Source organism: Mirounga angustirostris, unplaced genomic scaffold (genome assembly GCF_029215605.1).
Source record: "Mirounga angustirostris isolate CCGP_5_RB_7025 unplaced genomic scaffold, mMirAng1.0.hap1 SCAF_9, whole genome shotgun sequence".
NCBI lineage: Eukaryota > Metazoa > Chordata > Mammalia > Carnivora > Phocidae > Mirounga > Mirounga angustirostris.
The window spans coordinates 81,128,013-81,140,542 of NW_026991717.1; the positions used below are offsets into that span (position 1 = coordinate 81,128,013).

The 12,530-nt window shown below is 40.3% G+C and overlaps 1 protein-coding gene across 3 annotated transcripts in view; it reads left to right on the forward strand.

The window, feature by feature from the left end:
* Positions 1-12,530, forward strand: part of AKAP6 (A-kinase anchoring protein 6) — a 500,780-nt gene that overhangs the window by 120,507 nt on the left and 367,743 nt on the right. For 2 of the 3 annotated variants that reach the window (XM_064570936.1, XM_064570937.1), the window contains one exon: positions 1,675-2,032. The exons of the other annotated variant lie outside the window; for it this stretch is intronic. In XM_064570936.1, the coding sequence (XP_064427006.1) occupies positions 1,709-2,032 (324 nt within the window). In that variant the 5' untranslated portion in view covers positions 1,675-1,708. The remainder of the gene's footprint in view (positions 1-1,674; positions 2,033-12,530) is intronic. 3 annotated transcript variants of the gene reach the window in all.

Below are 12,530 nucleotides of genomic sequence, written 5' to 3' on the forward strand. Positions count from 1 at the left end.
AGTTACATGTTCCTGGTAAAATTAGGAGCTTCCCCCCACCTCTATTTTTGTAGGTAAAATAATTTTGCTATTGTTACTAAGTGAATATTAAGAATCTAAGAAATACAGGCTACTTTCTGATAACCACATTTAATTTCATATTTTGTTCAGTCACCTTTCATCTTTGGGGAAGGGAGCTAGAAAGTGTAGAACCAGAAAAATCTAATAAAAGAAAAAGAAACCCATTACCTCGAGTAGAAGAACCTGCTCCTGAAACTAAAAATAATGTTTCTATAAAATGTTTAAAGTACAAGATCCTAAAAGTTATTTTATATTAAACTGTTCTAGAAGAAAGATATATAGCTTAGATCATTACATTAGTAAATGAGCTTACTCTTAAGTTTATCAACTTTATTATTACTTACACTTATGTTGTTTTAAATATATTTAATTAACATTTTATTCATTTATTTATTAGATTTTATTTATTTATTTGAGAGAGAGAGATAGAGAGCACAAGTGGGGGAAGGGGGGCAGAAGGAGAGGGAGAAGCAGACTCCGCACTGAGCAGGGAGCCCGCCTGGGGCTGCCTCGTGGATCCCAGGACCGTGGGATCATGACCTGAGCCCTGAGCCAAAGGCAGCTGCTTAACCAGCTGAGCCACCCAGGTGCCTCTTAGTTAACATTTTAATGTTGTATGTTTCACAGCAATTTATTACTCTTGAAATCCCAGAAGCCCCCCAAAATTTCAATATAGCCAAATAATGTAATTTAAGAGTTAATTAGATATACTGTATATACTAACCCACATGATTTATACTTTTTGGCAAAGTTTATGTTTGGAATTACTACATGATATATATTTACATAACATATCGTAGAAAGGAGCAACCTCCCCTGAATTCAGCTCAGTGTTTTTGTTAATTAGAACATGTTCCCTCTCTGCTTATCCCATGTATTGAATGTATTGGTTATAATGGCCAAAATGATGCTTAGGTGCTTATAGTAGAAAAGCCCTAAGTAATAGTGGCTACAACCAGATATTGTTTTTCTCTCAGTAAGAGAAGTTCAGGGCAGAGGCGAGGACTGATACAGTACCTCCTTGTTACCTGTGGGATCCATGTTCCCACCACCTTGCTCTCCCTTCCTCTACTGGCATACCCCAGAGCATCTCCTGGTCCAAGATAGCAACTGGAACTCTAGCCATCAAGCCCACATTACAGGCTAGAAGAAGGGGGAGACATAGAAGGGCAGAGAGAAGGCCCCTCCTTGATTAAGTCAGCTCCCTTTACGCAGCTCTACAAGCATTCTGTACAAAAGTTCCACTTACATCCCCTTGGTCAGAACTTAGTCACATGGCCATACCTAGAAGCCATGGAGATAGGAAATGTAGTTTTAAATTCTTGCAGAAATATGCACAGCTGAAAATCAGAATTTTATTAGTGAGGAATGAGGAGAGAATGGATGGTGAGGTAGGCAATACCACATGGTTTTGCATTCCTATTATATGCTGGGTCTTGGGGCTACTATGTAGAAACTCACAACACCTCCTTCTGTTTTTGCTATGAGCTATGGTTTCTTAATTTAGAAATCTGGCTTAATTTAGAAATCCTGTTTCTTCTGCGAAGTATCATTTCTTTATTTGGCAATCTTGTCTGACTCTTTCCTGCTTTCTTCTTTCCTCTTGCCTTTCAGCTGTTTTGGAAAGAAGTGAGGTTTAGACTTCTCCATGTTAACCATGAGCGTGACACTTTCCCCACTGAGGTCACAGGACCTGGATCCCATGGCTACTGATGCTTCACCCATGGCCATCAACTTGACACCCACTGTGGAGGAGGGTGAGGGAGGAGAGGCAATGAAGGACATGGATTCTGACCAGCAGTATGAAAAGCCCCCTCCATTGCATACCGGGGCTGACTGGAAGATTGTCCTCCACTTACCTGAAATCGAGACCTGGCTCCGGATGACCTCCGAGAGGGTCCGGGACCTAACCTATTCAGTCCAGCAGGACTCAGACAGCAAGCATGTGGATGTGCATCTAGTTCAGCTAAAGGTAAGGAAGGTCTCTGGACTTAGGTCCATGCTAGACAGAAGTCTGAAAAAGGTTGTAGCACCTGGAGCCTGCGTTCTGTAACTTGCAATGAGGAAACCTCCAGGAAGGAAAACAGAATAGCAGATTTGATACACAGGGGCAGAATTCATTCTTTCCTGATTTTACTTCATGGGTTGATCATCTAGAATCAAACTGACCTTAGGGGATAATGCGGAGAAGGAGGGAAAGAGAAGGGCATTTTGGTGCAGTGTCATAGAAATCAGTTTTGAGAATAAAGTATTATAAAAAGGCTTAATGAAAAGACTCTCGCAGGTAAAACATCATACTGAGCTGTGATTGTGAGTATGGTATATGATTATTATCTTCTGTTGCAGTTGATGCCGCCTTTGTGGCAAAGAGTGGATCCTGGCATGAGAGGGGAAGGGCGGTGTTCTCCTTTTAGAATGAGTCCTTTCATCCAGGTACAATGCATCATGCAGAACAAAGGTGCTTTTCTAACAACTCATTCAGAGTTCAGATGTAAAAAAATATCTGTGGCTTCTAGAGCCCTTGAAAAGCCTGACTTTTGTTAATAATGAAATAGAGGTGCTAGTAAAGAGTGCTATTACTAAAGGTTTTGGCCTAGGGACCCCAAAGCACAGTGAATCTTGTTCTGTCGTAGTCATTCCTCTCTTCCAGGTCCCTGAGGCAAACACACACTCAGGTTAATGACCAGCAAAGCAAGACAGATTTATAGCCAGTCTGGGCATTGGCCCCAAACCCTAATGGAAATTTCTAGTGAGTTAGATGAGATCCTAAGGAGAATTCTTTTACCTAAGCTCATGCACCCTAAATGATCTGAAACCAAAGACCAAACAGATTCTTGGATCTTAACACTTAAATGGTTTGTAGTCTGCAGCCATCAGTGTGAGAAGAGAGGATGGGCAGTTAAGGTGAGAGAGCATGTTCCCCAAAGCCTAGAGCATGGCTGGCGTAGCCTTCTCAGGCTGGTTCAACAGGTCCTGAGCCCAGCTGCCGCATTGAAGAGAGTGTCCAAGAGAGGGAAAAAGAGAATTGGGGGGAGAGAGAGAGAAAACAAAGCCAGAATAGCAAGGTGTTTGGGTTCTCCCAGCTTGAGCAGGCCTGTGTGGTCTTTCCACAGGATCTTGGGAAGTAGAAGTTGCAAAAAGGTAACAGAGAGATGGCCAGGAACCAGCTTCAGTGCAAGCCGAGCTGTTTCTTCACTGTGGCAACAGGAAATGGTGTGTCTCAGTCCTTGATATAGGGTTCCTTTAATCAAAGGAGCAGCTCTCCCACTCCTCGAGGCTGGAGTGAAATGGAAGTAAGGGGGCTCCACCTCACCTCTCCTCTCCTCTGTTCCCCCTAAGTGCACTTACATGTCAATAAGTAAGTAAGTAAATACAGGGTTTGGGGTTGTAAGGAAAATTGACTATTGCTCCCCCAAATCTCTCAGATTTACTCAGAAAAGATGGTAAAAGATTAAAGGAGAATTTGGGGGGCAGGAAATGGAAATATCTTGAGAAGACTCCACTAAACATGCTGCTAAGGGCTCCTAAAAACATGAATGTGTCTGTTAACTTAATTACATCAGTAATACATGCAAATTTAAATTTAAATTTCAAACTGGCATGTAAAGTTTTGGTATCATTAACCAGGGTTATGGTTAGTGTTCGAGAAATCACCTCTAGGGCGATTTGCTTGTCTTTTTCTCCTTGGAACTGTCTGTCATCCTCTCTCCTTAGTCCAAAAGCATTTTGTCCCTGCCTCCATCCTGCCCTGTTCCACAATGTGGTCTCTCTCCCCTGCTGAAAGAGGAGCCCCAGAAGGGCAGGAATTCAGCATAGTAATCACATAATAGTTCATCAATGACTGCTAAAGGGATGAATTGAAATTGTTTTATGTTAATTTATTTTCAGGGATTCTGTCATTACTTTTTTTTTTCAATTTATTTCATCAAGTGACTTAACCAGCATTTTCCATTATGTTCTCAAATATTCTGGAATAATCGAGCCCTTCTGCATTGAGCCCAAAGTCAATGAACTCTGGTCAGTGAACTGAGGCCTAATCTATACAAGGATTTAGTTTTGGTCTCCTAATCTGCTTGGTTTAATTTCCCCCTTTTTTTTGTATAATATTTCTTTATTCAGTCAAGCACCTAGATGCATTTAAAAGATTTTTAAATAGATGTCAGTTTCTTAGATCTCCACATTGATCCATAAAATAGAAGGGGAACTTGGGCATAATGTTTTATATGTGAAAACAACAAAACAACTGTGTAGAAGGGGCTCTCAATTAAGGGGTGTGGCAAAGCAGAGGGGAAGGCCCAGCCTGGGCAAGGCCAGCCCTCTGCCATGGGGTGTCCCACCTTGGCTCCTACTGCCTTGGTGCATAACTCAGTTTATTAATTTCCATAAAAAATAACCATCACAGGGATGGGAATGCCATGGCTTTAAGGACCATACAGGTACAGATAATTCCTAAATTTATATATCTATCCCTGTTCTCCCAGGAACCCCAGCTGCCTAACTGACATCTCTAATTGTGTCTTTAAGTGAGCATCTCAAACCAAATATGCCTATTGAAAAGCTCTTAATTCCTCCTGCCCCCATATCTTTCTAATTTCAGTGGAAGGCACGGCACCTTGCCAAGCCCAGATATGACTCCCCAACCCATGCATATGTCTATCCAGAAGTCCCGTGGCTCCATCTCCAAAATATGACCTAAAGCCATTCACTTCTCCCCAGCGCTACTGCTCTCACCCTAGACAGGCTGCATGACTGTTTGCCTGGGTTCTTTTTAGAGCCTCCTCTACCACCCTGCACTTAATTCTCCACACAGGAGCCAAAGGAATCTTTTAAAATTTAAATCAGGTCATGTTACTCCCTTGCTTCCCATTGGCCATAATAAAACCCAAATCTCTTCCTGTGGCTCTGCACCTGTTTGGTTCTCTGGCCATATCTCCTGTTGTTTTCTTCTTGTTCATAAAGCTCCAGGCACATTGGAAGTTCCAAAGGAATGTTAGGCTAGTTCTTGGCCTCAGCGCTTTTCCTGTTCCCTCTGCCTAGCAACTTTCTTCCTCTATCTTTGCCTGGCAGAGTCTGAATCATCATCAAGCAGTCAGGCAGAGGCGCAGCCAAGTTCTAACATCTGGAGGTGCAAGCCTAGGAGAGAGTTGGGCAGGGGTTGTGCTGTGTTTGGTGAAGGGCAAACATACAAAAAAAGGAGCTACCCTCACCTAACTTGTCTTTGTGCCCCACACTCCCTTTCACATTGCTTGCTCTGTCTTGTCATCATGGTCTTCTCTATCATCGTGTGGACATAGAACTTAAAAAATCAGTTGACCCCAAAGATACAAATGTAGTGATCTGAAGGGGCACCTGCACCCCAATGTTTATAGCAACAATGTCCACAATAGCCAAACTATGGAAAGAGCCAAGATGTCCATCAACAGATGAAATGTTAAAGAAGATGTGGTGTACACACACACACACACACACACACAGTGGAATATTATGCAGCCATCAAAAAATAAATCTTGCCATTTGCAATGATGTGGATGGAACTAGAGGGTATTATGCTAAGCGAAATAAGTCAATCAGAGAAAGACAAGTATCATATGATCTTACTGATATGATGAATTTGAGAAACAAGACAGAGGATCATAGAGGAAGGGAGGGAAAAATGAAACAAGATGAAACCAGAGAGGGAGACAAACCATAAGAGACTCTTAATCTCAGGAAACAAACTGAGGGTTGCTGGAGTGGAGGGGGGTGGGAGGGATGGGGTGGTTGGGTGGTAGACATTGGGGAGGATGTGCTATGGTGAGTGCTGTGAATTGTGTAAGACTGTACCCCTGAAACAAATAATACATTATATTTTAATAAAAAAATAAAAATAAACATAAGGTTAGATCCTAAAAAAAAAAAATCAGTTGAAAAGTGCTTTTGGAAAATGCTCAGGATAGGTTCAGCCTCTGTTTTTGTTTGTTTGCTTGTTTGTTTTTTAGATTCAACATATAAGTGATATTATATGGTATTTGTCTTTCTTTGACTTATTTTGCTCAGCATAATGCCTTCTGGGTCCATCCATATTGTCACAAATGGCAAGATTTCATTCTTTTTTATGGCTGAGTAATATTCCATTATGTATATATACCACATATTATTCTTTTTTTTTTAAAGATTTTATTTATTTATTTGAGAGAGAGAGTGAGAGAGAGAGAGAGAATGAGGGGGGAGGATTGGAGGGAGAAGCAGACTCCCTGCTGATAGCAGGGAGCCTGATGCAGGACTCGATCCTGGGACTCCAGGATCATGACCTGAGCTGAAGGCAGTCGCTTAACCAACTGAGCCACCCAGGCGTCCCATCACATCTTCTTTATCCATTCATCTATGGATGGATACTTGGATTGCTTCTCTATCTTGGCTATTGTATATAATGCTGCAGTAAACATAGGGATGTATATACCTTTTGAATTAGTGTTTTTGTTTTCTTTGGGTCAAGACCCAAAGAATAGAAATGGCATTTCTATTTTTAATTTTTTAAGGAACCTTCATACTGTTTTCTACAGTGGTTGTACCAGTTTATGTTCCCACCATCAGTGCATGACAGATTGCTTTTATCCTTATCAACACTTGTTATTTCTTATGTTTTTGATTTTAGCCATTCTGAGAGATGTAAGGTGATATCTCATTGTGGTTTTGATTTGCATTTCCCTGATGATTAGTGATGTTGAGCATCTTTTCATGTGTCTGTTGGCTATCTGTATGTCTCCTTTGGAAAAATGTCTATTCAGATCCTCTGCCCATTTTTAATTGTATTATTATTATTATTATTATTATTATTATTGGAGTTGAGTTGTATACATTATTTATATATTTTGGTTACAAACCCCTTATCAGATAGATAATTTGCTAATATCTTCTCCTGTTCAGTAAGTTGCCTTTTTGTTTTGTTGAAGTCCCGTGGCTCATCTCCAAAATATGACCTAAAGCCATTCACTTCTCCCCAACACTACTGCTCTCGCCCTAGACAGGCTGCATGACTGTTTGCCTGGGTTCTTTTTAGAGCCTCCTCTACCACCCTGCACTTAATTCTCCACACAGGAGCCAAAGGAATCTTTTAAAATTTAAATCAGGTCATGTTACTCCCTTGCTTCCCATTGGCCATAATAAAACCCAAATCTCTTCCTGTGGCTCTGCACCTGTTTGGTTCTCTGACCATATCTCCTGTTGTTTTCTTCTTGTTCATAAAGCTCCAGGCACATTGGAAGTTCCAAAGGAATTTAGGCTCTGCTGTGCAAAAGCTTTTTATTTTGGTGTAGTTCAAATACTTTAATTTTGCTTTTGTTTCCCTTGTCCGAGGAGACATATCCATAAATATGTTGCTAAGGCTGATGTGCAGAGATTACTGTCTATGTTTTCTTTTAGGAGTTTTATGGTTTCAGATCTCACATTTAGGTCATTAATCCATTTTGAGTTATTTTTTGTAAGGTATAAGAAAGTGGTCCAGTTTTATGCTTTTGCATGTAGCTGTCCAGTTTTCCTAACACCATTTATTGAAAAGACTGTCTTTTTCCCACTGTACAATCTTGTCTCCTTAGTTGTAGATTAATTGACCATATAAGCATGGGTTTATTTCTGGGCTCTCTAGTATGTTCCATTGAGCTATGTGTCTGTTTTTGTGCCAGAATCATACTGTTTGATTACTATAGCTTTGTGGTATATCCTGAAGTCTCCATTATGATACCACCAACCATGTTCTTCTTTCTCAAGATTGCTTTGGCTATTTGGGATCTTTTGTGGTTCCATACAAATTTTAGGATTATTTGTTCTAATCCTGTAAAAAATACTATTGGTATTTTGATAGGGATTGCATTGAATCTCTAGATTCCTTTAGGTAATAGGGACATTTTAACAATTATGTTAAATGTCACTTTCTCAAAAAAGCTATTCCTGACCCTTGTTCTTGAAATACCCATCCCCTTTCCCAGCAATTATCTAGTTCATTATTCAGTTAATTAATTAATTAATGGTTCTTATAACTAGCTATGATTATCTTATTTATTTGTTTACTTGTCTGTGTTAGCCCCAGTGACCTCAAATGTCTAATTCTCCACTCTATCCCTGTTGCCTAAGACAAGAGCCAGGCATTTGATAGGGGCTCAGTTCACATTTGTGGTTAAGTCCAAGTCTGTACGGTCAGTGTCTTCTCTCCTCATAGAAGGGCTTCCACTGGAAGTCACATAAGGAAGGCTGCTTGTTGGGGATTGAATTAGGACAGAGGCATTGGATGGATCAAGGCCCAAGTACTTTTGGGGTGTTACTTTCTCATCAGGGAGAATCTGAGCAGCTCAGAAATCTTGGAGATCTTGCATAGGAGAATCTGCATGGGGTGGGAATTGGGGGGTCCAGGTGACTTCTTTCTGTAAGTGGCTGTGCCTGGTCCTCCTCCTCCTCCCCACTTTTCTGTCTGACTCCTTCTTTGATAATGACTTTCTTCCATATGCATATGCTTAGGTCTTTGAGACTTGAACACTCTTTTTCTTTAAAGGTAATTTTGCTTATCTTCTGGTCATTATGTTGATCTTAAAGTTTATTCATCAGAGGCTACACTTACCAACCTTATTTCCAAGTTCTTAGGGGAAGTTTATTGTAACCCCCAGTATGAACTACAAAGCACTATTATAAAGTTCCCATGTTGGGGGGTGGGGAAGTGATTGTTGTAGAGAGTGAATAAAAACATTTAACCTTAAGATTAAAATATGGAAATGATGCAATATATTATACTACGTAGTTTTCCCATTTAAAAAAAATATTTTATTTATTTATTTGACAGAGAGAGAGATAGCGAGAGCAGGGACACAAGCAGGGGGAGTGGGAGAGGGAGAAGCAGGCTCCCCGCTGAGCAGGGAGCCCGATGCAGGGCTCGATCCCAGGACCCTGGGATCATAACCTGAGCCGAAGGCAGATGCTTAACGACTGAGCCACCCAGGCGCCCCTCCAATTTTTTTTTTAAGCTGAAAATGTCATCCACATATTTTACTTCTTAGTTTCCAGATATTCTTTAGTAAGAACTATGAGAAGCCAGCTGAACCATTTTTAGAAACTCCCCCTCTCCTCCTCCTTCTCTTTTGGATTCAGAAGCTGTGCTGTGTATGAAAACCAGACCGAAAACCTTACAAGATTTTGACTTTAACTGAGACTTCTCGTCTGGGTAAATTCATTTGGATACTAAATAGGCAAATTTGGCACCTCTGCTTTCTGATTAACAGTCTTCTTAGAATATTATTTGTATTCCTGGAAACATGACAGGGAAGAGGCAAGGCTTAGACTAACTAGCATAGGCTAAATTATATGGCTACATGACAAATAGAAGTTTTAATGTGACTTAGCCGGAATCAGCTCCCCAAATAACCCACTTTAGATAAATTGTATTCTCAGCCACCTCCAGAAAAAGTTTGTGTCTGTTTCTTCAATTTGGGCCTGGTTCTCAAAGTTAGAACATTAAACAGAGACTTTGTTTACGAGATGTTCCGACTGGGCTGTATCCAGACTGAGATGTGCCTGACATCTGGAGTGGATCCAGATACCCAGTGACTTACATGGGGTCTGGAGGGCTTGCTGGGAAAATGGCTTGAATCCTATCTATAGCTGAGGTTTGCATATCAGATGGGCTTGATGGACTGAAAGTGGTGGGAGTCCTGGGATGATGGAGCTCTTGGGAGAGAATTCACCCTCATCATGGGGCAAGGAGTCTGTCCCAGTGCAGGAGGGAATATGGGTGAGGGGGGGAGTGGAGTTTGTGGTAAAGTGTATTTCTGGCCCCGGAGCCCATCCTGAGCCCCCAGCCAGGCAGCATGGGGACTCAGTGAGGGGAGGAGGTTGTGAGTGTGACTTGGAGGACCCATCTTAGTTGACTCTCTGCCTGGAGTTCTTCCCTCCCCTTGTACAACAGGTATAGAGGAAAGAGTGTTTTTTCCTCCACTGCTGGAGCATAACTAGCTGAGCTATGCTTGAGGTGGCAGAGGTCTACCAAAGTGGCAGCTGTGGAGTCCGGGGATTGCTGGCCAGGACGGTGAGCAACAGCCAGGGTTGATTCCTGGACACATCTAAAATATGCCCTAGGATTCTCAGAAAATCTCGATAAAAGGAACTCTGAATGAAACTAAAATTCTGACATCAACAGTTTGGAGCTTGGAGGATTCTGGTCTTAATATGACCAAGGGCTACAGCCTAAAACATTCAATTTTACCATCTTCGGGCAGTTTCTGATTTCTAACACATCTTAAGTTAAAGTTAAGTAAGTACCAATTTAAGATTGAAGAACAAATATCTTTCTTTGGGAGGAAGAATAGATATTTTTTTCTTTTTGCCCTTTAGACCGCTATTTTCCAAGAACAGCACTGTTTTCTCAATTCATTAGTGTGTTGTGAAATCAATTTAAGGAATTAAAGAGCTAAAACAATGAAATAGAATTACTTGAAGTAAGGATAAATACTGTTTGTGCAACTTGGTTAGGTATATACATATATTACATATATATGTTGGATCATGGGGTAAAATTTATGCCTTTCTCCAAATCAAGGCCAGGACAGGATAGTAGTTATTGCTTTAGACCACTGTCAACTTTTCTCAGTATCTTTGATATATTTTAATTTTGGAACATATCATGCAAGTAAATGTAACCTGGTACTAATTTTTCCAACATCATTGTTTTTTGTACTTATATGGGAACAGAACTCACATGAAATGCCCATTAAATTGGCAACCCCAAAGCATGTTCCAAATCCCAGGAAACTGGAAAATAAAGCTGAGTTTTCTGTTGATAAATATAAAGATGTTAATTTGTTTTTATTTTCCCAAAGCCCAGATTTGTAGCTGGAATCTCTTTTTTGGTTGATGTGAATTCCTTAGAAGGTATTTTCTCAGGGAAACTGGATGCTCATTGTCAAGTGTTTGGGAGTGTGGCTTCAGTATGGTGCTTATTGGTGAAAAAGTTTTTTCACCAAAAAGTGTGCTAAATAAATACTTTTTGATTGTTGAATGGTTAATATATTTTCATCATGATTTTGGGAGGCGATCTAAAAGTCTCAGATCTAGCACATGTTTTATGCATGTGAATACTCATGGTTAAGATGTGGGAAAATTAACCTTGGTAGCTTCTGACACATATTCCTATGGAAAATCTTTGGGTATGCATGAACCTTAGCCGCATGCACTGATGTATTTAGAGCTCAGGATGGGCACATTAACTGTCAATGTATCCCAATAAGTCTACCAGATTGCCCAGCTGTGTAATCTTTTTTTTTAAGAGGGGAAGAGTGGGGAGGGGCAGAGAGAGAGAGAGAGAGAAAATTTTAAGCAGACTACATACCCAACATGGAGCTGGATGCAGGGCTCTATCTCACAACCCTGAGATCATGACCTGAGCCGAAATTAAGAGTCAGATGCTCAACTGACTGAGCCACCTGGGCACCCCATCTATATAATTTTTAATTAGCAATAGTAGCATGGAAAATGAGGATTATCATAGACTTCACAGTTTGAAAGAAACCATGAAAACAGAGTTTAGAGAGATGTAATAAATATAAAAGATTTGAAAGTGAGTGTAGTGAGAAAAGTCTGAAGAAATGCATTATTTTGATTAGAGAAGTCTTACTGGGATTTGTTACTTAAAAAAATGGGTTTAATGTCAGCATGGTATAGTCTTCAAGTTATGGAAAGAGTAAGTCATGGGGATGAAGGGTACAGCATAGTGAATATAGTCAATGGTATTGTAATAGCATTTTATGGTGACAGATGGTAGCTAAACTCGTGGTAAGTATAGCATAACACATAGAGATGTAGAATCACTGTGTCATACACTTGAAACTAATATAACATTGTGTGTCAACCATACTTCAATGAAAAAAAATAAAATAATGTCAGCATGAACTATCAGTGAGCAACAATTGTCATCAGTTTCTATGGTCTCAGGAGGTTAGATGTATGTAGGAGCAGTCCATCAGAGGCAGGACACGAGTTAATTCTCTTCCCTTGCCTAGAGAGTTTTCAGTTCTGTAGCATTCCCTGAATGGCTGATATGTACCAGGAGTTTTTATTTACAATATTGTATTTAATCCTTACCATAATTCCCTATCATAGATGAGGAAGTTGAGTCTTAGAAAGGTTAGTAGCTGATCAGCTTAGGAGTCAAACCATGCTTTTTGAGTCTTAATTTGAATATTTTTTCTATTTCAGTGCAGTGGCCTCACACCCTTCTAGACGTGTGAGAAATTTTGGTGGCTATAAAGTATAAGACAATAAGTTCTGGTTTTCTTGTGTTAGATGTTTAAGATGAATGGATTTGAGGGTGGGGGTTCATTCTTTTTCTTTTTTTTTTTTTTTTAATTAAGAAGAAGATCCAACCTGTGTGTATTTAAATTCATCACCAGTAGGAATGTGAGGGTTTTGAAGTGGGATGTAAATGAAATCCTGGGGTCCCTTTGAGTAGGAGT